The following is a 21,756-nucleotide window of genomic DNA, read 5'->3' on the forward strand; positions in this document are numbered from 1 at the left end:
ACTACTGATGGCAAGCAGATGCCCAGTACCACCAGACTAATTGGGCAGTAGAGACATTGCTGACAGAAGCTACACATGGAATCCTGCATCTGCGCGCACTCAGAAACCCCTGGATAAACAAACTGTTTCTGCTTTATGAAGTCTTCCCAGTCTTTTGAGTGCAAACAGAAGAGAACAAGTGAATCAACATCTCCCTCCTCTCGATGCTTTAAGTCATAACAGGTAAGTTAAATGATCTTCCAAACCATAAAAGTGTAAAATGCATATGAAAACAAAGGGTTATCTAGATGTGAATCAAGCACCCAGTGGCATGTAAGCCATTGCATACAAAGTAAACATTTACTCAGTAATGATCTCATGCTCAACTAACCTCACAGCTCCATTATCTGCAGATTATAATGATTCACAATGTCACTAACACTGTCAGGTTTATACTTCACGCAACACGGTGCATGCTTCAGCGGACGCTCCTGTTACGCAAGCGTTTTACTGTTTATACTCACGTGCGTACTTTACGTAAATCTGGAAGAATCCACCAGGTGGCAGTGCGAGATATTTTCACGACGAGAACAGGTTCGGTTTCGCTGTGTTGTGAATTGCCTGGGACAGCCATTAAATTCCGATGACACCTGACCACAATATCTCTGAAAAGGATGTTTAATGATTAAATCCATCAATCCAGGAATGTGTCCATTCCAGGCAGAAAAAATCCCTGGACGGGGAAGCAGGTCATCGCAAGGTGAATACAAGCACACACAATCACAAGCGTCATTTTAGTGTCACCAAATCTGCGTATCTTTGGAAGGAAACCGGAGCCCACTGTGAAAACCCAGCAGGAAAACAAACATGTATGCAGGCAGGGAATACCAACGACGTGACAGCAGTGCTACCACTACGCCACTGTGTCACCCCCATGTGCGAAGTTAACGATTTATCTGTAAAATGTAACATACATACTTTACTGCATTTCATTATGAAAGTGATATCAGGTATAAATCGAAGGATTCTAAATGTGCAGAGAGTTGGATTATCATAAATGTAATGTGTTCTGTGTGGTGATCCATTGATGTTTGCCGCTGCTGTCAGGTCAGGAGGAAGCCCCAGAAAGCTCGTAGCGATTAACAACTGGGATGACGTTTACAATGGTCTGCTTTAATGATAAGGTAAACTATGAGGTTAAAGTGGACATTTCGAGATTAAAGATGAAATTTCCACTTTAATCACAAAAAGCCCTTTTCATCATGTCCTTAATTTTTTTCTCTGTGGCTCAAATAAAATGTGGATTTTAGGAGGCCCAGGCCCCTCATGGACCCTGTGATCATCCGAGGTGACTGTGGAGAGGGTGCAGACCTATAAATACCTGGGAGTGCAGCTGGATGATAAACTGGACTGGACTGCCAATACTGATGCTCTGTATAAGAGAGGACAGAGCCGACTATACTTTCTTAGGAAGGTTGGCGTCCTTCAACATCTGTAATAAGATGCTGCAGATGTTCTATCAGACAGTTGTGGTGTGCTGGGGAGGCAGCATAAAGAAGAGGGACGCCTCACGCCTGGACAATCTGGTGAGGAAGGCAGGCTCTGTTGTAGGCACGGAGCTGGACAGTTTGACATCCGTGGCAGAGCGACGGGCGCTGAGCAGACTCCTGACAATCAAGGAGAATCCACTGCATCCACTGAACAGGATCATCTCCAGACAGAGGAGCAGCTTCAGCAACAGACTGCTGTCACCATCCTGCTCCACTGACAGACTGAGGAGACCCCACACTATGTGACTCTTCAGTTCCACCCGGAGGGGTAAATGTTAACATTATACAAAGTTATTGTCTGTTATGCCTGCATTGTTATCACTCTTTAATTTAATATTATTTTCTATCAGTATGCTGCTGCTGGAGTATGGGAATTTCCCCTTGGGATTAATAAAGTATCTATCTATCTATCTAAATACAGCGCTATACATTATGTTGCTGTGACTGCACAGAAGACGGTACGTGAGACCTTTAAAAAATATTGTGTCATTACGATGGGGAATATGCAACGCCTGAATATAAAAGCATCACAAATGCATCTGTATGTCGGCATTTTGCTTCACCACATCGAGCCATTCATCAAACATCGAACCAGGCACATCAATCCCGTAGGATCCGCATAGCGGCTTTCTGACACAGTAGATAGTAAACAGAGACTCCGACGTCACATTCCAACTTTGATCACACTGCGCCCCCCGACTTTTTGCTGGTGCTGCAACTCACGCATGTGGCAGCCATGATGCGCGAGTGTATGCGTTCAACGCGTGAAGTATAAACGAGCCCTAATTTACCATAACAGTACCACATTCAGCTGGGGTCCATAGTGGTCACTTGCTGTAATAAAATTTGCTTTTTACTTCTGTTATTCCAAAACATTTATCATAACTGAAGAAATCTGCAAGTCCCATTTCATGAAAATTACTACGGCCAGACATGCTCAATCCAAGAAGGTATTACAAAAGGGTTTTAGATTCAATTAGATAAACTTTAGTAATCCCAAGAGGGTAATTCAGATGCATACAGCAGCAGAAACATAAAAAAACAAGGATATGCAAGTTCCTCGTAGGCTCACAGGACAAATAATGCAGCCAATCGATATATGAATCAATCAATACATAAAAATAAACTTAGCAAGTACATCGGCTGGAAGTATTGAATTGTCTGCTAGCAGTGGTGCTTCTTAGCAAACCATAGTGCAATGAGCTTGTGGCTAAAAGTGCTCATAGAGAGCGACTCCTGGAGGGAACGCATGGGATTTTTCATGATAGCATCTAATTTCAACAGAGTGTAATTGCAGACCACAGAACCTATAAGCTATGTAACACCATTCGCATCACACTATGGTTAACATTAGGGTTATCTGACCCAAAGGGCATTACCTGACCGGCATCATAGATATTGCAGGCTGCAGTATGACTCATGTCTCAAATTTTGCCACCATCCCTTTTTTCCACAACAGTTTTCAGTATGTCCAGGGTTGGCCCTGCGATGGCACAGGCATTGTAATCCTTTCGAGCTCAAAGTTGCTTCCTCAGGAGACTGCAGCATAGACCAGCACACTGACTACTATAGGCTATAAGACCCAAGTCTCCTTAATAAGTCCAGTCTACTCTGGCTCTTCTTGTGCTGTCAGACCAGTCCAGTTTGTTGTTTATGTGAACCCCCAGGTATTTGTAGCTCTGCACCACTCCCATATCCTCCCCCTGGTTGGTGACTGGTCTCAGAGGATCCTTGGCACATTGGAAGTCCACCACCAGTTCTTTTGTCTTCCTGATGTTGAGTTGCAAGTTTTTGTCCCTGCATCACAACCTTCTTGTACTCCGACTCATCTCCATTATCAGTACAGCCTATGATGGAGGAGGCATCTGAAAATTTCTGTAGATTGCATTGTGCTGGAAGTCCATTGTGTAGAGGGGTCAACAGGAAGGAGGACAGGACCATTCCCTGAGGTGCTCCAGTGTTACACACCATATATTTCTGACCCTCACAAACTGCAATCTGTTGGTCAGGTAGTCCCCGATGCAAGACACTGTGGGGGCATCAGGATTCAAAGCCATGAGCTTTTTCTCCAGTCAATGAGACAGAATGGTGTTAATTTATTTAGGTTGTATTAATTGACACTTGTAAATTGTCACTGTGAGAGAGGCAGTGGTCCTGTGATGGACTAGAGTCCTGTCCAGGTCTGTTTTCAGCCTTTTGTTCAATCCAGTTGGGATAACCTCTGGCCCTGCAACCCTGAAATTGCCTTATAAAAGTTCCCGAACCCACCTACTGATCTCAGCCCATGGAGGGCTACAGTGCCTACACAGTTCTTGAATGTACTGGAATGTTATGCCAAGCGTACATTTCCTAAAGTTGTTTCTATCCACATGTGCCAAGATGGTATGAAATACAAGAGATACGCCATCCTCTGTGAACGAACTGCTTGTGATGAAATACAAAAATGAAGGTGGTCCAGACTGTCTTCAAAATTCTACTTAATGTGTCGTATTATCAGCCTCTCAAAGCACTTTATCGTGATTGACGTTGTGTGAGACGATAAGAGGAGATGAGGCAAAGAAACCCCAGTGGGTGACAAATTAACATTTCTGCCACATAAATGACATATTGTCAAAACCAAAGCTTGCATACTGTATTTGCCTGAAAAGGAAGGATAAAATTCCACAACTACGTACAATGCAGGGATCCCAATCTGGAAAACCAGCAAAAGCAGTCGTCAGATGGCTGCCATGCAACAGCTGGTTATTTCAGTAAATGAGCCAACATGAATATTCAAGCTTCAATGCAACAGGTGGAAATCGCTTCTTGGACTGAGACAGCTGTGGCTACTCGGCCCGTTCCAAGGTGGAAATTCTTTCTTAGAGGACATTTGGAGTCTCTGAAAATCTGTGTTGTACAGTTACAAAGTATTTTTGATTTTATTTGATATACTTTACTAATCCCTGAGGGGACATTGACTTTTTACATTACCTTTAGGTGGTCAGAACACATGACTAGCCATTGCCCAGTGCCCCCGGAGCATTTTTCAAGTTAAGGGCCTTGTTCAAGGGCCCAGTGGAGTAGGACCCCCTCTGGCAGTAACAGAATTTGAACTGGCAACTGTCCAAATACCAGCACCGATTCTTAGCCACAGAGTCACTACTCTGTCATTTCTACTTCATTACAGTCCAGAAGGATGCATCCCCCTGGCATCAGCCAAACCCAGATTGGTCCATCAGACTGCCAGCTAATGAAACATGATTCATCTCTCCACAGTCCAATGGCGGTGTACTTCACACTGCTTCAGCTGACCCTTGGCATTCTGCATAGTAATCTTAGGCTTGGTCATGGAGACCCATTTCATGAAGCTCCTGTCGCAAAGTTCCCATGGTGATGTTACTTCCAGAGGCAGTTTGGACCTCTGTTGTGGGTGATGCCACACCGGACGGGTGATTTTCACATGCTTTACACTTCACCATTTGGAGGCCCAGCTCTGTGAATTGTCATGGTCTACAGCTTCATGGGTCAGCTGTTGCTACTCCTTATGCTTAAACTTCACAACTGTAGCACCTTCATTTGACTGGAGCAGATCTAGCAGTGCAGAAATTTCACATACAGATTGCTGCCAAGGGCGGCACGGTGGTGCAGTGGGTAGCGCTGCTGCCTCGCAGTTAAGAGACCTGTGTTCGCTTCCCCGGTCGTCCGTGCGCGGAGTTTGCATGTTCTCCCTGTGACTGCGTGGGTTTCCTCTCAGTCTAAAGACATGCGAGTTAGGTGCATTGGCGATTCTAAATTGTCCCTAGTGTATGCTTGGTGTGTGTGTGTGCCCTGCGGTGGGCTGGCTCCCTGCCTGGGGTTTCTTTCCTGCCTTGTGCCCTGTGCTGGCTGGGAATGGCTCCAGCAGACCCCCGTGATCCTGTAGTTAGGATATAGCGGGTTGGATGATGGATGGATGGATTGCTGCTGAAGGTGGCATCTTATGGCAATGCCACATTTAAAGTCACTGAACTCTTCAGCACGAGCAGGTGTTCATCAATGGAGACTGCGTGGCTATGTGCTTTGTGTTTAAGCACCTGTTAACAATGAAACACCTGAAATCAAGCATTTGGAGGGGTGTCCAGATACCTTTGGCCATATTGCGTATATAAAAAGCGGGCATGCTAAGTGTAGTTTATAGCAGGGGTCATTACAGTCGGCCTTGAAGGGCTGGAATGGCTGCAGGTTTTTGTTTCAATCCAATTGCTTAATCAGAAACCAGAAAAATGAGGCAAACATCTTTGAATTTTTTTTCCAACAAAAACGTTATCATGTGTAACAGAAACAGGTAAATACCAAAACTTCATCATAATCACAGTAGGAAAGGTATGCCTGTTGTCCACTGTTGTACAGATTATTATACAGTACATGCTTCATGTGATGCAGTATGTTTTGAAACAGTCACCAGCACATACAGGCACTTTTCGAGGAGGTCTCAAAAGAATTTGTTGTAATATTTCAGATGTTTTTGCTTTGCTTTGCAAAGCCTTTAGAACCGGATACCAAATTGTGAACGTTTGGATGTGATGTACTGTACCCATGACTGCCTTCCCCTGTAAACCATGAGACTTTTGCCAATACTTATGTCAAGATCAGTAACATACACCTTCTGTATATTTATGCTGATCGCCCAGTTTGTGCAGATTTGGTACTGGGTGAATTGCCTTCAAGGGCAGCACAATGGCACAGTGGTAGCGCTGCTGTCGCTGCATGGGTTTCTTCTGGGTGTTCCGGTTTCCTCCCACAGTAAAAAGACATGCAGGTTAGGTAGACTGCCACTACTACAATGGCCCTAGTGTGTGGATAGCGAGTGTGTGTATTCGCCCTGAAATGGACTGGTGCCCTGTCCAGGATTTGTTCCTGCCTTAAGCCCTGTGCTAGCTGGGATAGGCTCCACCACCCCTCATGACACTGTTGAGGACTAAGCAGCTTAGAAACAGACTGACCAAATCTTAGTCATCATTATTAGTGCAATGCAGGTATTTTATAATGACTGAAAAATGACACTCGCTCATAACTTTGCCAAAAGTGGGTGCCTGCAACAACCAGTTTGTGGACCAGTACCATATTTTGAGTGGTTTACCTACTATTTCCAGAAGTATTAGGAAACAGAACAACATGTCATCTACAGCAATAGGCTGCCAAAAACTGTGACAAGCAAATGGTTTCCGGTGACTTTTCTGGCCCTGCTCAGCATAGCAGTTCATTTCAACAACTAGCTTCTCCACTGGACTATCATAGACAAATCTCAAATAGTTGAGATCATCAGAGGTGGGTAGTAACGAGTTAAATTTACTCTGTCACATTTACTTGAGTAACTTTTTTTAAAAAAAAATAGTACTTCTAAGAGTAGTTTTACTGCACCATACTTTTTACTTGAGTACATTTGTGAAGAAGAAACGCTACTCTTACCCCGCTACATTGGGCAACATTCGAATCGTTAATTTTTTTCCCCCATTAGATACGCTATATTTTTGCCAGGGAGAAGCCGCCAGTGGATCTACTGAGTGACTGTTTCTCACCAATCAGATGTAGCAACAATAATCACAAGACTCCGTTTCACAAATGAGACATAGCCATGCAGTCACATGACCACACATAAACTGTGGCAGCATAGCGGCACAAACTCCTCACAGACAGCGGACAGGGAAAAAAAGAATACATGAAAAATGAGAGCCAACTCCTGCTGAAGCGTAACCATCACTTGACTGAGTGAAGAACAAGTACGTTTTAACTAAACACGCACAGACACAGACAGTCAAGGTAAGGTGAGACTTCTTGGACGTGCACAAGCTGCCTTCTTCTAATGTTATTTTCTATCAGCTGTGCTATTTGGAGGGCGAGTGAATCTGCAGTATCATACTGTCAGTGTACAGGAGATCTCGTCACTGTTCAGACATCCATTTAACCTACTGTAGGTATCGGCTTCAAAAGCTCTGTTGTGAAAAACTGAGATTTGGAACTTTGTGCTATTTGTGCATCTTTATTTTGTAAAGATGTTATTTATTTTTACTAATTTTTTATTATATTAATTAAAAACAGTAGAATTTGCACATTATATTTTTGTCTGTCTTATTACAACATTTCTAAAAAATAAATCATTTATCATGATCAAACAGTTACTCAGTACTTGAGTAGTCTTTTCACCAAATACTTTTTTACTCTTACTTGAGTCATTTTTTTGGATGACTACTTTTTACTTCTACTTGAGTTAATATTATTTTGAAGTAACGCTACTCTTACTTGGCTACTCTACCCACCTCTGGAGATAATCAACTAATCAATACTGATGACTTACCAAAGAGATACCATAAAGTGTCATAACACACAGAGATTCATGATTTTTTTTTTTTTTTGCAGCATGATGTTATTTCATCCACAGATGACAGAAGAATACTGTTCCATGAGTTATTTGGTGTTTTCCATTGTAAAGCATAATATTTCCCATCAACCCAAGTCTGACTCGGGCTTAACCAAATAGAATTCCAAACCCAAGTCATGTTCACAGTTAAGGAGGCTAAAAAGCAAGCCAATTAAAATTAAGGTCAAAAAATGTTACCAGTAGTAATTGGCTAGTAATTAACAGAGTGGTGGAAGTGAAAACCTGCAGTCACTGCAGCCCACCAGGATTTGCCTTTGACACCTCCAGTATAGTGGTACCCATTTAGAAAAAGAAAAACAGAAACCACAGGGTAAACTCAAGGTACTAAGGGATCTCAGTACTCACCTGACTGACAAAGTCCATCCAGTGTTTCAGAAAGGAGACTCAAACTAACAGCTGAAGCAATGCAGTTATGTTCCAGCCACACATATCCCCAAACTGTGTGCTGCTGCTTGGCCTTTTGGCAAGAGTCTGCACATTTGTCAGATTAGTGCACAACAACTAAGGAAAAAGTATATTCTTTTTCATTAAAACATCAGCATATCTTAGTTTACAGAAGCTTACCATAAAGTAAATGCATTGCTTTTCATATTTATCATTGCAACTAACTTAATGAAATTATAGCACAGCTAGAACAAGCAAAGGCCAGCTACTGCAAATACAACATGAACTACGTTGTTTAAACAGAGTTGAAAACATTTCTGCTAAGCAACTAATCCCATGTTACCATCAGTCACATGTTAGATACTGTAATTAAAAATATATATATTAATAAACAGTGCCATGGATTCCTTGTTAGATGTTCACTCATTATACCAAAAAGCTTTTTAAATCACAGCCCTCCCTCATATACCAAGATGGCCAGATAATGATTTCAGGTGTTGGTTTTCCACTTCACTTGCTGTACTGAGAGAATTCCTGCAAAGCCCACTTCTTGTTCTCTATGGACTGACGAAGAGTGGAGTATTCCTTCACCAGAGCTTCAAAGTCCTGACCAAGAATTTCAAATGAAGACAGTTTTCTTTCAAGAGATTCATGTTCCATCTTCTCGGACATTAAAGCAGATTCTAAGGTGTTCCTGAAGAAAGAAAGAGGAAATAAAAGTAATATTGAAAACATTTTTTAAATTGAGTTTTCTTTACAGAGATCCTCAAGGGGAGGGGGATATTAAAACCACAGACATGTTACGTTTTAGTTGTGGTACCAATTAATTATATTAACAAGATTGAAAGAGGTCTTTAAGGTCTTCAGAGAGAAGGTTATATAGGAGCCTGGGAGTCTCAGAAGGGATTTCAAAAGATCGCCAAACAATTGTAAATCAACCATTCCACTGTCTGAAAGATCATCTTACGAGTGGAGAAGCAACTGCCAACTTGTGCAAGCCAGGCCATCCCAGCAAGTTCAGCCTGATTGTAAAAAAAAGTCTAAAAGAACCCCAGAATTTCTTTTTTTTAATTCATTTTATGATTACCTTTATGGCATTTGTATATGTATGTTTGTAAATATTTATACATAATGTGTATAGGGTTGTCCAGATCTAATTATGCAATTTTCATTACGCTATAACTTATTAAATTTATTACATAGAAAATCACCCCAAAAATCCCACACCATCGATGAAATATGCGAACTGACGACATGAAGAATCGTCTTCACACCAAACTGGAATCGTCCCCACATAAATCAAAGTCATCCAGACGATCTGGATCTGCATAATTAGATCTGGACCACCCTGTATATGGTTTTTCTTACATATTACTTTTGTCTTTCTTTTCTTTTTTTTAATTTATTTTATTCCATTGTACTTGGGTACCTTGAAAGGTGAACTTAAATATATTATCACTATCATCATCACAAGATTAAGTAGCTCTTGCCTCTGTTGATATCAAAGTGTAGAAGTCTACCATTACAAAGAGGCTGCACAGATTACAACCACATGGGAAGTGTGTGAGGAAGACACCTTTACTGTCCAGGTAGGACAGCAGGGCAAGGCTAAAGGTTGCTCATTAAACACCCAGGCAAAGACGAGAGCTTCTTGAACAATGTGCTCAGCACAGCTGATTCAAATATATTTGAGTTTTTTGGCCTCAGCACCAGAAGACTTCCTTGGTAAAAACCAAAATCAGCATTTGACCAGAAGAACCGGAGACCAACTGTAAAGCATGGTGGTGGAAATGTCCTGGTTTGGGGCTCCCTTGCTACAACAGGGCCTGGGCAGTTCATCATCATAGAATAAACCATAAATAGTTCATTGTACCAGGTGGTGTTTGAGGATAATGCAAGACCATTTATTAGAAGAGTGAAGCTTAACCAAAACTGGACTTGGCAACTTGGCAACATGACAACGACCCTTAATATATCAATAAATCCACCATGGAATGCCTGAAAAGAAAAAAAAATGCAGAGTTCAAAGCCCAGGTCTGAATTCCAGCAAAATACTGTGGGTGGGATTTGAAATGTGACATCACACACCTGAAAGTATTCTGCACCAGTCGCTTAAATGTCGACTTGAAAAGGTAATGCCAGCTATTAGAACCGAGGGTGAACTTAGCTTTTCCACGGACAGAAATGGCATATCTGTTCATTTTTTGTTGAATAACATATTGCAAAGTCCAGCCATCCATCCATTTTCCAACCCGCTGAATCCGAACACAGGGTCACGGGGGTCTGCAGGAGCCAATCTCAGCCAACACAGGGCACAAGGCAGGAACAAATCCCGGGCACACACAAACACAATCACACACCAAGCACACACTAGGGCCAATGCAGAATTGCCAATCCACCTAACCTGCATGGGAGGAAACCCACACAGACACTGGGAGAACATGCAAACTCCACGCAGGGAGGACCCGGGAAGCGAACCAGGGTCTCCTAATTGTGAGGCAGTAGCGCTACCACTGCGTCACTGTGCCCGCCCCTTTGTTTTTTCCTCAAAATTACATCACCTTTATTTTAAAGTACAGTGTTGTCCACTGTATAAAGAAATTAAGAAACTATATCATGCCTGAAAAGCACCAAACCTTTGGGGCCTGGTTTGGGGAAAAAAAAAGCACCCTGGCCATTCAAGCCTGTGATACATTTACAAGAATAACTGTCATTCATGGCTGGCACAGCAGAAGTACATATAGGAAAACAGCATTTCACAATTGGCAAAACAAAATGCATTGTTACAGGTTACCAAAGTATAGACTTGGGAAATAAGTGGAAGACGATCAAAAGGTCCAATGACACCAAAATCGTCTTTTTTTGTCTAAATAGTAGTCACTATGTTTGACCAAAAAAAAAAACAGTACATGACCGCAAATATGCTGAGCTTTATTGTGAATCACTGTAATGGCAGAAAGAGTCTATGGTGTTGTCTTTCTATAGCACATCTTGCTTCAGCCCAAAAGATCTCCTGGGGTATGCGAGAAGATTACACTTTAGTGTATTATAATAATCAAAAACTAAACAGCCAAAATTCACACTTGAGTGGTTTAAAAGCAAAAAAGGAGCAGTTCCTACTTGGCCTAGTCAAAGCCCAGACTTTAGTCAGTCCAATCAAGATTTTGTTGCAAAAGCTCCTTTCCCCAGTCTGATAGAGCTTAACTTTTCAGAGTGGTATGGGCAGAAACTGAAAGATCAACATATTGGTTCAAGAAGACCAAGTACCATGGTACATTATGATTAACATCCTCGGAGTTAACTCTGGCATGACATGGGCTCAGAATCCTACACATTTATGGTCAATCGAACTGTGTTCCACTTTACATAAAGCCTAAATAACTCATGGGACAGTATTCTGCTGCCATCTAGTGGATGAAATAACATCATGCTGCAAAATATAAATATTTCCATGCATTGTTCTACTTACTGTAAGGTAAGTAACTCATAAGGGAAGCAGAGCCTCCAACTAAAAACTTGGCCTAGGAAAGTTAATGTGTTCAATTTTTGTGATTAATGTGGCCTGTTTAACACGTTAAAAAATATTGCCGCATACAGGGCTGGCCATGAGACAAACGCCTCAGGCAGTAATTTGGTGAGGGATAATTTTCATTATTATATTTATATATATATATATAAATAAATAAAAAAAATATATATATATATATATATATATATATATATATATATATATATATACACACACACACACTTTTTTTTTTTTTAACATTACGAAACAATAATACTGCAATGATCAGGCTGGGAATAGCTACTGAGCACTGTGCTTATAGAAGGCGCAGTGCATTATACAAATGAAACATCTGAGCGAGAGGAGGAAGTCCCAAGAAAAAGGGTGGAAGGAGCGCAAGCGATAGGTTTGAGTATGGAAGGTGCTGGAACAGAACTGCTTTTGCTTGCCGGTGGTGGTGAAGCACAGGAGTCACATGGGGCGGCTGCGGCTCAGATGCAGATGAGAAAAAGCAGCGTGGTGTGCTTGAACAACACAGAGTGAATGAGTGTGAATGAGTGAGTAGAGGGGAGCAGCAGTGAAAGAACTGCATGCTTCTGGACCGTAACACTGAAACGAAAAACAGTATACAGTGGTTAGAAGAGTCTGAGTGTGATTAAAGTTAAGGTGATCACAGAGCTGCTTTTATGTCGGCTTCTCGAAGGAAGTCGACTCCCCCTCAGACAGGTTCTGACCACCTGAGGAGCGTATTTCTCTTACGTCAGGACCCTGCGGCACTACACCATTATTTCCACAGGACATCAGTTGAAAAACACTTGTGCAGAGTATAATTACTGTTTGTTGATGATGATGAACACTTAAGGATAGTATTTGTGGAGTTTTAACACAAGTTTTAATGTATTATTCTTTCAATTAAAATTGGTCTTAAGCAATGCATTCAATGTCAACAGTTGTTTGGATCGTTTAATTTCACAAATCTGTATCTGCTGCTTATGCCAGTCTGATAATTGATATTTTGTCCTCATTTTCTTTTTGTCTTCTGTTCAACTTGCCTTTTAGGAAGGCATTCAAATTCAGGCTGTACCTGCTCAAGTAGTATTTTGTTAAAGGTTCAGGTTTTACAGTCATTGTTTAAGTTTAATCTACGGCATTTTTTGTTTTTTAATTCCTTTGTGTTGATTCTACACTAAATTTGTGATTCAGGTATATTTACTTCATGATTTATGTATTAGTTTAATAATGACATGTTTTATGTTAGATGGAATTAATCACGATTAGTTACATACATTTATGCGATTCATTTTTTTTAATTGATTCCCAGACCTACTAAAACCACAATGGCAAACAAAAAGCCAACGGGGCAGTTTTAGAACGGACTGAAACTGAACCACTGTTTAACTTGAGCAATAGTGATGAAGATATGAATTGGTCATCAGACAACATGGAAAGTGTAACTGATTCATGATACATACGGCACTGTACAACTGAACCGCCAGGATGTGCCTGGTGAATTTGGTCATGTGAAGCTTGGTGTGACAGTAGCTGTGTGACAAAAAGGATTGGGATTGAATAAAAGGACAAGCAAGACATTAGCCCCTGTCACACACATGCGCATGGGAAACAGCTAAAGGGCCTACAAAATGGTAATTATATGCCAGACCAGGGAGCTAACTGTCCCTCTCAGTCTCTTCCAGACTGTTCTCGAGAAATCCTACTTGGTTCCGGGGCCGACAATGACTTCACTTCCGGTCAAGAAAATGTCACTTCTGGTTCCGGCACTGACGATGACACCACTTCTGGTCATGAAGACATCACTTCTGGTTCCGGCGCCAATGATGTAATTTCCTGTTTTATTAATTAAAACCGCCACCTTGTCTCCATGCAAACAATTCTGTTCTGGACTCTGTTTTAGGCACATCGTGCTACTTTAAATTAACTTTTGCAGCCAAGAAAAACAATATATGGGTGGCTGCCCCAAATCTTTATGATGTCTTTGAGTCTTTCTTATCACACCCCACAAGCGCTTTTCACGATGTGACAACTGTCAATGTCTTGTCCGGGGAAATGTGGATGTCACTGGCTGAGGTAGGCTACAATAACACAAGGGGCGCATTGATCATATGGATCAGGCCTCAACATTCTACCCTCTCAAATGCAAGCAACTGAAAAAATAAGAGAAGTGCAGGGGAACACGTGTCTACTGCCTTGATTGAGATGTCGGGCTGTGTGCTGGTGACTTGTCTCAAAATACGTCACAAAAAGTACAGTGGTGGACACTTGACAGACCTTTTCTACTGTAAATACCAAAACATCAAAATAAATACATGTTTCTTTTACAAGTACAGTACAGTCCCTTTTTACCGGCCACCTCAGGACTGGACCCATGGCAGGTTGCCGTTTTGCCGGTTAATCCGACGCATACCTATTTTCATGTAGAAAAATATTTTTAAGGTATGTACTGTACCTCTTCGACGTTTCTGAAGGCTTCATTCATCTACGATTTCACACACAGGTTTTTTTTCTCGTACAACGACTGGACAGTGTGGTGTAGCGGGTCCACAGCTCAAGTCAAAAAGGCCACTTTTTAAATAAATAGTCACCACACTTGCGGTGTAGCGAGGGGTCGTGGTATGTGTGGCCGATCATCCAGCTTGAGCGATCACGGAGCTGCAGTGACTACTATTGAAGACAACTGGCCGTCAAAAGGCAGTGGCAGTCGTGGAGTCTCTGGGCTGGTTTAGCCCCAGCATGAGCGCCCACTGGGGAAAGAACCCAAGTCTCGGTCCAGATGGAGCCAACGTAGCCATGGATTGGAGGGCAACCGGACCAGTGCGGAAGGCAGCTGCAACTGCAGGTAGGGCGACTCCCCTGTTGCAAAGCTCGATGGGAGAAGCAGGGGAGCCGCCAGGTAGAAAGAAGAAGGCGCCATGCTTTGGATTTTAAGAGACTGCTTACAGCCATTGTTTTAACCTTGTTTGCGTTGTTTTTAAAGGACTTATATTTTTTTTACTAATGGATTTTAACCTCCACTAATTCACTCATTTTAATGGATTATTTATTTAAAGAAGACTTTTTGATACACTGCACTTTATTTAATTTGAACACTGTTTTGTTGTTTGCTGGCTTTAAAATACCTCTTACCTTCCAGGAAAGAAGGAAGTGCATACATACAATATAATATAAAGAAGAACTCAGGAATAAAAAAAAAAAATTATTTTAACAGTCCGGCTAATCCGTCAGCCGGTTAATGCGAGGCCAGTTAACAGGGATTGTACTGCAATACATTTTATTTTGTTGAAAAAAAGTTTTTTGGCAGATTTTTCCTGGGATGAACATAATACTTAGGAAATTAAGCCTACTTTAAAAAAAAATGAAGCAAAAACTTAAACTAGGAAAACATAACCTTTTAAAAGACAAAGAAAAATTCACATTACAGAAAACTGTACTAGTTACTAATTTCCTATTTCTGAATATGCTATAAAGTGCACTGTTTGAAAATTAAGGGAACTGTTTTTTTTTCCCCCCCATAAAAACATAAGAAATTTAACAAATGAGAGGAAACCATTCAATCCACCAAGCCTGTTAGTTGAGCTAATAGCTACTGTAAGCTGTCCTAATACGCTGATGCTGATTGTTCTAACAATCTGACATTAGAAATACAGGAAAATAAATCCATCCATTATCCAACCCGTTATATCCTAACTACAGGGTCACAGGGGTCTGCTGGAGCCAATCCCAGCCAACATAGGGCGCAAGGCAGGAAACAAACCCGGGGCAGGGCGCCAGCCTACCGCAGGGCACACACACACACCAAGCACACATTAGAGACAATTTAGGATCGCCAATGCACCTAACCTGCATGTCTTTGGACTGTGGGAGGAAACCCACGCAGACACAGGGAGAACATGCAAACTTCACGCAGGGAGGACCCGGGACACGAATCCAGGACTCCTAACTGCGAGGCAGCAGTCCTACCCACTGCGCCACCACACCGAAATGGAAATAACTCAATTTAAGTAAACTTTAATGTGCTTTACACAGTCACTATAACACGCTTGTAAAGTTCATCACCTGATAGTGCGGTGCACAGCTATTTTCTTAGGTGTATAAATGTCCATCTGGAGTTTCACCATCTCCATTCTGTTGGGTAGATTCAAACAAAAACAAATTAGTGTTTGTTATAATAAAAATACACCACACCCAAAGGTTAAAGAAATTCTAACACAAAACAAACATTTTTACTACTTTGCAAATTTGATTTAACAGCCTATACTCACTGAGCAGACTCTTAGGACCACTATACTAATTCCTCCTTTTGCTCTCCAAACAGCCTCAATTCTTCGTGGTATGGATTCCACAAGATGTTGGAAACATTCCTTTGAGACTCCGATACATGTTGACATGATTGTATCACACCATTTCTGCAAATCTGTCAGCAGCACATTCATGCTGTGAATCTCCAGCTCTACCGTATCCAAAGGTGTTTTTTTGGATTCAGATCTGGTGACTGAGAAAGCCACTGAAGAACATGAAACTCACTGTCATGTTCATGAAGCCACTTTGCTTTGTGACATGGTGCATGATCATGCTGAAAGTGGCCATAAGAAGATGGGTAAATTGTGGCCATAAAGGGATGCATATGGTCAGCATCAATACTTAAACAGGAAGTTGCATTCAAGCAATGATTGACTGGTATTAATGGGGCTCAAGTGTGCCAAGAAAACATTTCCAACACCATTACCCCGCCACCACCAGCCCGGACTCATGTTGTTGGTGCCAAATTCTGACTCTACTGTCTGGGTGTCTCAGCAAAAATTGAAATTCATCACATCAGGCAACACTTATCCACTCTTCAACTGTCCAGTTTTGGTGAGCCTGTGCTCACTGCAGCCTCAGCGTTCTGTTCTTGGCTGACAGGAGTGGAACCAACCCAATGTGGTCTTCTGCTGTTACAGCCCATCTGCCTTAAGGTTTTGACGAGTTGTGCGTCCAGAGATACTTTTGTGCTCGCTCACTACAGCTATATAGACAGGGTATACAGTAACTCAGATAACCATTCGGTCACCTCAAACCTGTCTGGCCATTCTCCTCCGAGCTCCCTTATCAACAAGGTGTCTCAGTCTGCAGAGCTGCTGCTCATTGCACCATTGTAAGTAAGTATACTCTAAAGACTGTTATGTGTGAAAATCTCAGGAGATCAGCAGTTACAAACTACTAAAACCAGCCCTTCTGGCACCTACGATCATGACAGGCTTGAGATCACATTTTATTGTCCCCATTCTGGTGTTTGATATGAACTTTCACTGAAGCCCCTGACCAGTATCTGCATGACCTTAAACACTGAGCCACTGCCACATGATTGGCTGATTAAAGAACTGCATGCATAAGTATAGTGTAGTGATGTTATGAGTTTAAGTCTCACTACTAACACTGTGTGACCAAGAGCACGTCACTTGACCTGCCTGTGCTCCATTTGGAAAAGCAAAAGAAATGTAAGCAGTTGTATCATAAATGCTGTAAAGTCACCATTTGCTCAGTCAGTGAATATGGAATATTAAAAAATACTCCTAGTAATTTTACTAGCCTACACATGGCTCCCAACAGTTTGTACTGAAATCAGAAAATAAATAAATTAATTTGCATGGGTTTACATTGCTGATCAACTTAGCTTTGAAAGTGCTGCATTAGAAACATTTTGTTTGCATTGACATTTTATAGTTCACTGGATTTTCCTGTATTATAACTTTTTTTTTTCTTTACTAAAACATAATGATACATCCATCCATCCATTATCCAACCCACTATATCCTAACTACAGGGTCACGGGGGTCTGCAGGAGCCAATCCCAGCCAACACAGGGTGCAAGGTAGGAAGCAAACCCTGGGCAGGGCGCCAGCCCACCCATAATGATACAATTTACCTGAAATCTATTTTCTTCTCAACCATAAAATTTCTCAAGGTAGGAAACAAACAGTTTAGATTTTTGGAAACTATTCTTTTAAAATAGATGCTTTTTTCATTACTGTGAGGTATCCTAAGCATATACACTACAGATCAAAAGTCTTAAAGCATCTCAGTTTTTCCAGTTTTTCTTCAAATTTAATCAGCTGAACTGCAACGAATGACCTAAAATGGTGAAAAGGTCATCAGTAAACAGTCAATGGTATAAATTTACTGTTTAGGTTAACAAAAACCGAAAAGAGTACATTTTAGAATATTACAAATGTACGTTCTTCAGGGAACAACTAATAGGTTACAACCTCCATATGTTCTGCAGCAATTAAAAGTAAATGAAGCCTCACAAGTTGAAGCACACAATTTGCACAGGTGTCCCAACTTCTGTTGATTACTGAAAAACCCTCTGACTGTCTTAAAGCAGAGTTGGAGCAGACTGTGTTACTATAGCATCTGAAGTAGTACTTGGACAACATTCCAGCGACAATGGCAAGAAAATGGCAATTAACAAATGAAATGAGAGAGAGTGTGATTACCATTAGAAGTGTTGACCTTTCATTTAGAGAGATTGCCAAAAAAAAAAAAAATCAAAGTGTCAGTGAGTCCAGTGGTGTCCTACACAATCCAAAGGCAACTGGAAATTGCAAGAAACTCTGATAGGAGGAAACTCACAAGCCAATCAGAAGACAAGCTTCTGAGGGTTACTAGCTATGAAGAGGAGACTTTGTGCTGCAGGTTTGACGGGGTGAGTGGCAGAAAGATCCTTAAAGGACAAAATGGGGCCTTGAAGTACCGGCTGACTGGAAGAAAGTCTTATGGAACGATGAATCCAAATTTGAAATCTTCAGTTCACCACGCAGTGAGTTTGAACACCATCGCGTTGATGACAGGACAGTTCCACAGTGTGCGAGACCAACTGTCATTCATGGAGGAGGAAGTGTGATGGTCTGGTGTTCTTTTGCTGGAGGGACAGTTGTTGACTTGCACAGAGTGACTGGCATTCTGAATCAAAAGGCTGTTATATCAGAACAAGGGGGCTACTTTGAGGAATCAAAAATCTGAATAAAACTTTGTACACTTAATGATTCCTTGACTTATTTTTATTTACTATTCTTTATTTGTTCTATGCCTTGATTTCATGAAACATTAAGACATTAAATGGCATGCAGTGTCCATAAAAACTGAAAAAACTGAGGTGTTCTAAAACATTTGACCGAACTCCATAGAAGGTTCATCCTTATCATAATGGAACATACTCATTTTCCCAATTACAATTTACAAACTCAAAATTTTCTCTAGCTGGTTTACACCAGAACACCTTATTTTTATAACAGCAGCCTTATCCACTTTGCTCTTTATAATTTTTTTTTTTTTTTTTTTAGAAATGCTGACCTGATTTTCAAAATCATTATCTGACATTTGGCCTCCAGATACTGCGTCTTCTTTCGATCCAGTTCATTCTGAGTTTGCAGTCTGTGAACAAGGATAAGTGTCTGGAGGATATTTAAGCATGCCAACAGCTTCTATAGAGAAACAGTGAAAGAAACAACTTGAGTATGAAAAATAAAAAGTGTAACAATAAGTGTAGACAAGAAATAAAGTATAATATGCCTTTAAACGTTAGAGAGAAAAAGAAAGGAGAAAACCCCACTAACAGACAAACTAATGTCCTATAAATAAGTTATAATAAATCCATTAAAACCGCCAGACACCTAGTAAATGATTCTGTGGTCTATGGAATTAAGAAAATAACTGAATATAAGCAAGTGAAGATTTGAGTTTGTATGAGACAAGGAAACTCACATTTAAGTAACAATGTGTTTGTTTCTGAAGGAGGATGGTGTTTTCTCTCTTCCTTTGCTTCAAACTCTCCAATCTTTTGCTCTCGTTTTCAAGATATTCAGGCAATCTTGACGATTTCACAGTCTTCATGCTCTCACTTTCCCCTTCTGGTCATTTAAAAAGAAAGTCAATTATATAAATACAGCTAAGGTATTTTCATTGTCTGCCTTGACACAGCGAAAAAGAAGATGCAATTATTTGATAAAAGTAACAGACCACCTCAAACATTTTTGATTGCCAATTTACTCGTTTAAAGAGGTTAATTTAAAGGTACTAGGGGACTTCGCTCGCCAACCCCCCTGCCTGCTCTATGCGCCAGCAACTTCTCGTCTCTGCCGCTCGCGTATGTGGATGTTATTTTCACCAAACAACCAATCTTTTAATTCTCGCAGATACGCCTCTTCATTTGGAAGAAACACGAATTAGACAAACAACCGGTCTCCGACTTAAAGTTTAAAGCTGAACAATATCTACACGCTTATGTCATATTACCTATGTCCATATATTTGATCTCTTTTTGCTGTTCTGTAACTTCACCAAGTAATAATTTCCGTTTGTTAGCGCTATTGCAATCTTTACTATCAGTTTTTCGAGACCTTTGAATTTTAGTACTTTCAAAATCTCTAACCAGCTCTGCATTTATGTTTCATGTTGCGTTAGAGGTATTGGTTGCGTTCTACGTTTTTGTTCTTTTTGGCTTTGAAATTCACACTCAAAATACTTTTTAAAGTTATACTTTTACTGTAACACTTCAGTAACAACAATATTTGGAATTATTTTTTTGTCGATATCCCATTGTATTTTGATGCCATGTTTGGAAATGCATCGTGACAACGCAACATATAACTGAGCGTGAATGAATATCGTTTTTTTCTGTCTACATGAACTGTGTCTGACAATAGCATTCACACGAATGAGAAATAATTGAACCGTGTGTGTGGTTGTAAATGTTTTAGATGTGGGCGGGACTTTTCCAAATCTCTTTGCATAAAGTCTTGTCTCGCGGGACGTGAAATTATGAAATTAATCTATCAGTCTTTACTATCAATCTTTACTATCATTTTTTGAGACTTTTAGTACTATATAAAATCGAAACTACTGTATGGGCTCTTTAAAAAGTTCAATCACAGAGTTCTGATCCAACTCAAAATGATTAAAGCCTGATCAGTTTCAGTCTTCACTCTTTCAGCTATCAAGAACACAACTGCATATCACTGCAAGGTGCTAAAAAGTTAGTACAGTATATGCTTTTGTCTTTAGCCGTCAAGATTATTGCAATGCAATATTGCAACACGGCCTAAGTGTGCTGCAGCCACTTGAGATGCTGGGAAGATGAAGAAACCTCCACAAGAGCAATGCTGTTGTTAGTGACACATTCATGGACTGTAAAATGTCCAGAGGGGTCTGAGCGATCTTTTGGCATTGGAATCCCACAGGTTTATATTCTCCAACATCCCACCAAGTTTTTATTTTCCTGTCCTCCCTAACCATCCATCCATTGTCTAACCCGCTGAATCCGAATACAGGGTCACGGGGGTCTGCTGGAGCCAATCCCAGCCAACACAGGGCACAAGGCAGGAACCAATCCTGGGCAGGGTGCCAACCCACCGCAGGACACACACAAACACACCCACACACCAAGCACACACTAGGGCCAATTTAGAATCGCCAATCCACCTAACCTGCATGTCTTTGGACTGTGGGAGGAAACCGGAGTGCCCGGAGGAAACCCACGCAGACACGGGGAGAACATGCAAACTCCACGCAGGGAGGACCCGGGAAGCGAACCCAGGTCTCCTAACTGCGAGGCAGCAGCGCTACCACTGCGCCACCTTGCCGCCCCTCCCTAACCATCAGACCGTTATTGCTAGTTATGCTGGACATTAAGACTCTCTATTGATACAGATAACCGTTCTTTTTAAATTTCTATTTGTAACTCTGTTTAGCTATTAATGTTACAAAGCACTTTGAGCTACTTTCATGTATGACGATGTGTTATATAAATAAATGTTGTTGTTGTGTGACAACAGGGCTATTTTATCTCCATTTCACCCTCCTTTGCCAGAAAACAGAAACCGTATTTATACAGGTCTATATCTGTGGAACACCACCAGCCTCAACTCCCCGTCAACTTCACACCT

At 41.1% G+C, this 21,756-nt stretch overlaps 1 protein-coding gene across 1 annotated transcript in view; it reads right to left on the reverse strand.

The window, feature by feature from the left end:
• Nucleotides 1-7,885: 7,885 nt before the first annotated feature.
• Nucleotides 7,886-21,756, reverse strand: part of haus4 (HAUS augmin-like complex, subunit 4) — a 34,448-nt gene continuing 20,577 nt past the window's right edge. The window contains exons 6-9 of the mRNA XM_039762680.1: nucleotides 19,577-19,722; nucleotides 19,166-19,296; nucleotides 15,890-15,958; nucleotides 7,886-9,004 (exon numbers count right to left, since the gene is read on the reverse strand). Of these exons, the coding sequence (XP_039618614.1) occupies nucleotides 8,821-9,004; nucleotides 15,890-15,958; nucleotides 19,166-19,296; nucleotides 19,577-19,722 (530 nt within the window). The 3' untranslated portion in view covers nucleotides 7,886-8,820. The remainder of the gene's footprint in view (nucleotides 9,005-15,889; nucleotides 15,959-19,165; nucleotides 19,297-19,576; nucleotides 19,723-21,756) is intronic.

The sequence above is a fragment of the Polypterus senegalus genome, chromosome 9 (genome assembly GCF_016835505.1).
Source record: "Polypterus senegalus isolate Bchr_013 chromosome 9, ASM1683550v1, whole genome shotgun sequence".
NCBI classification, from domain to species: Eukaryota; Metazoa; Chordata; class Cladistia; order Polypteriformes; family Polypteridae; genus Polypterus; species Polypterus senegalus.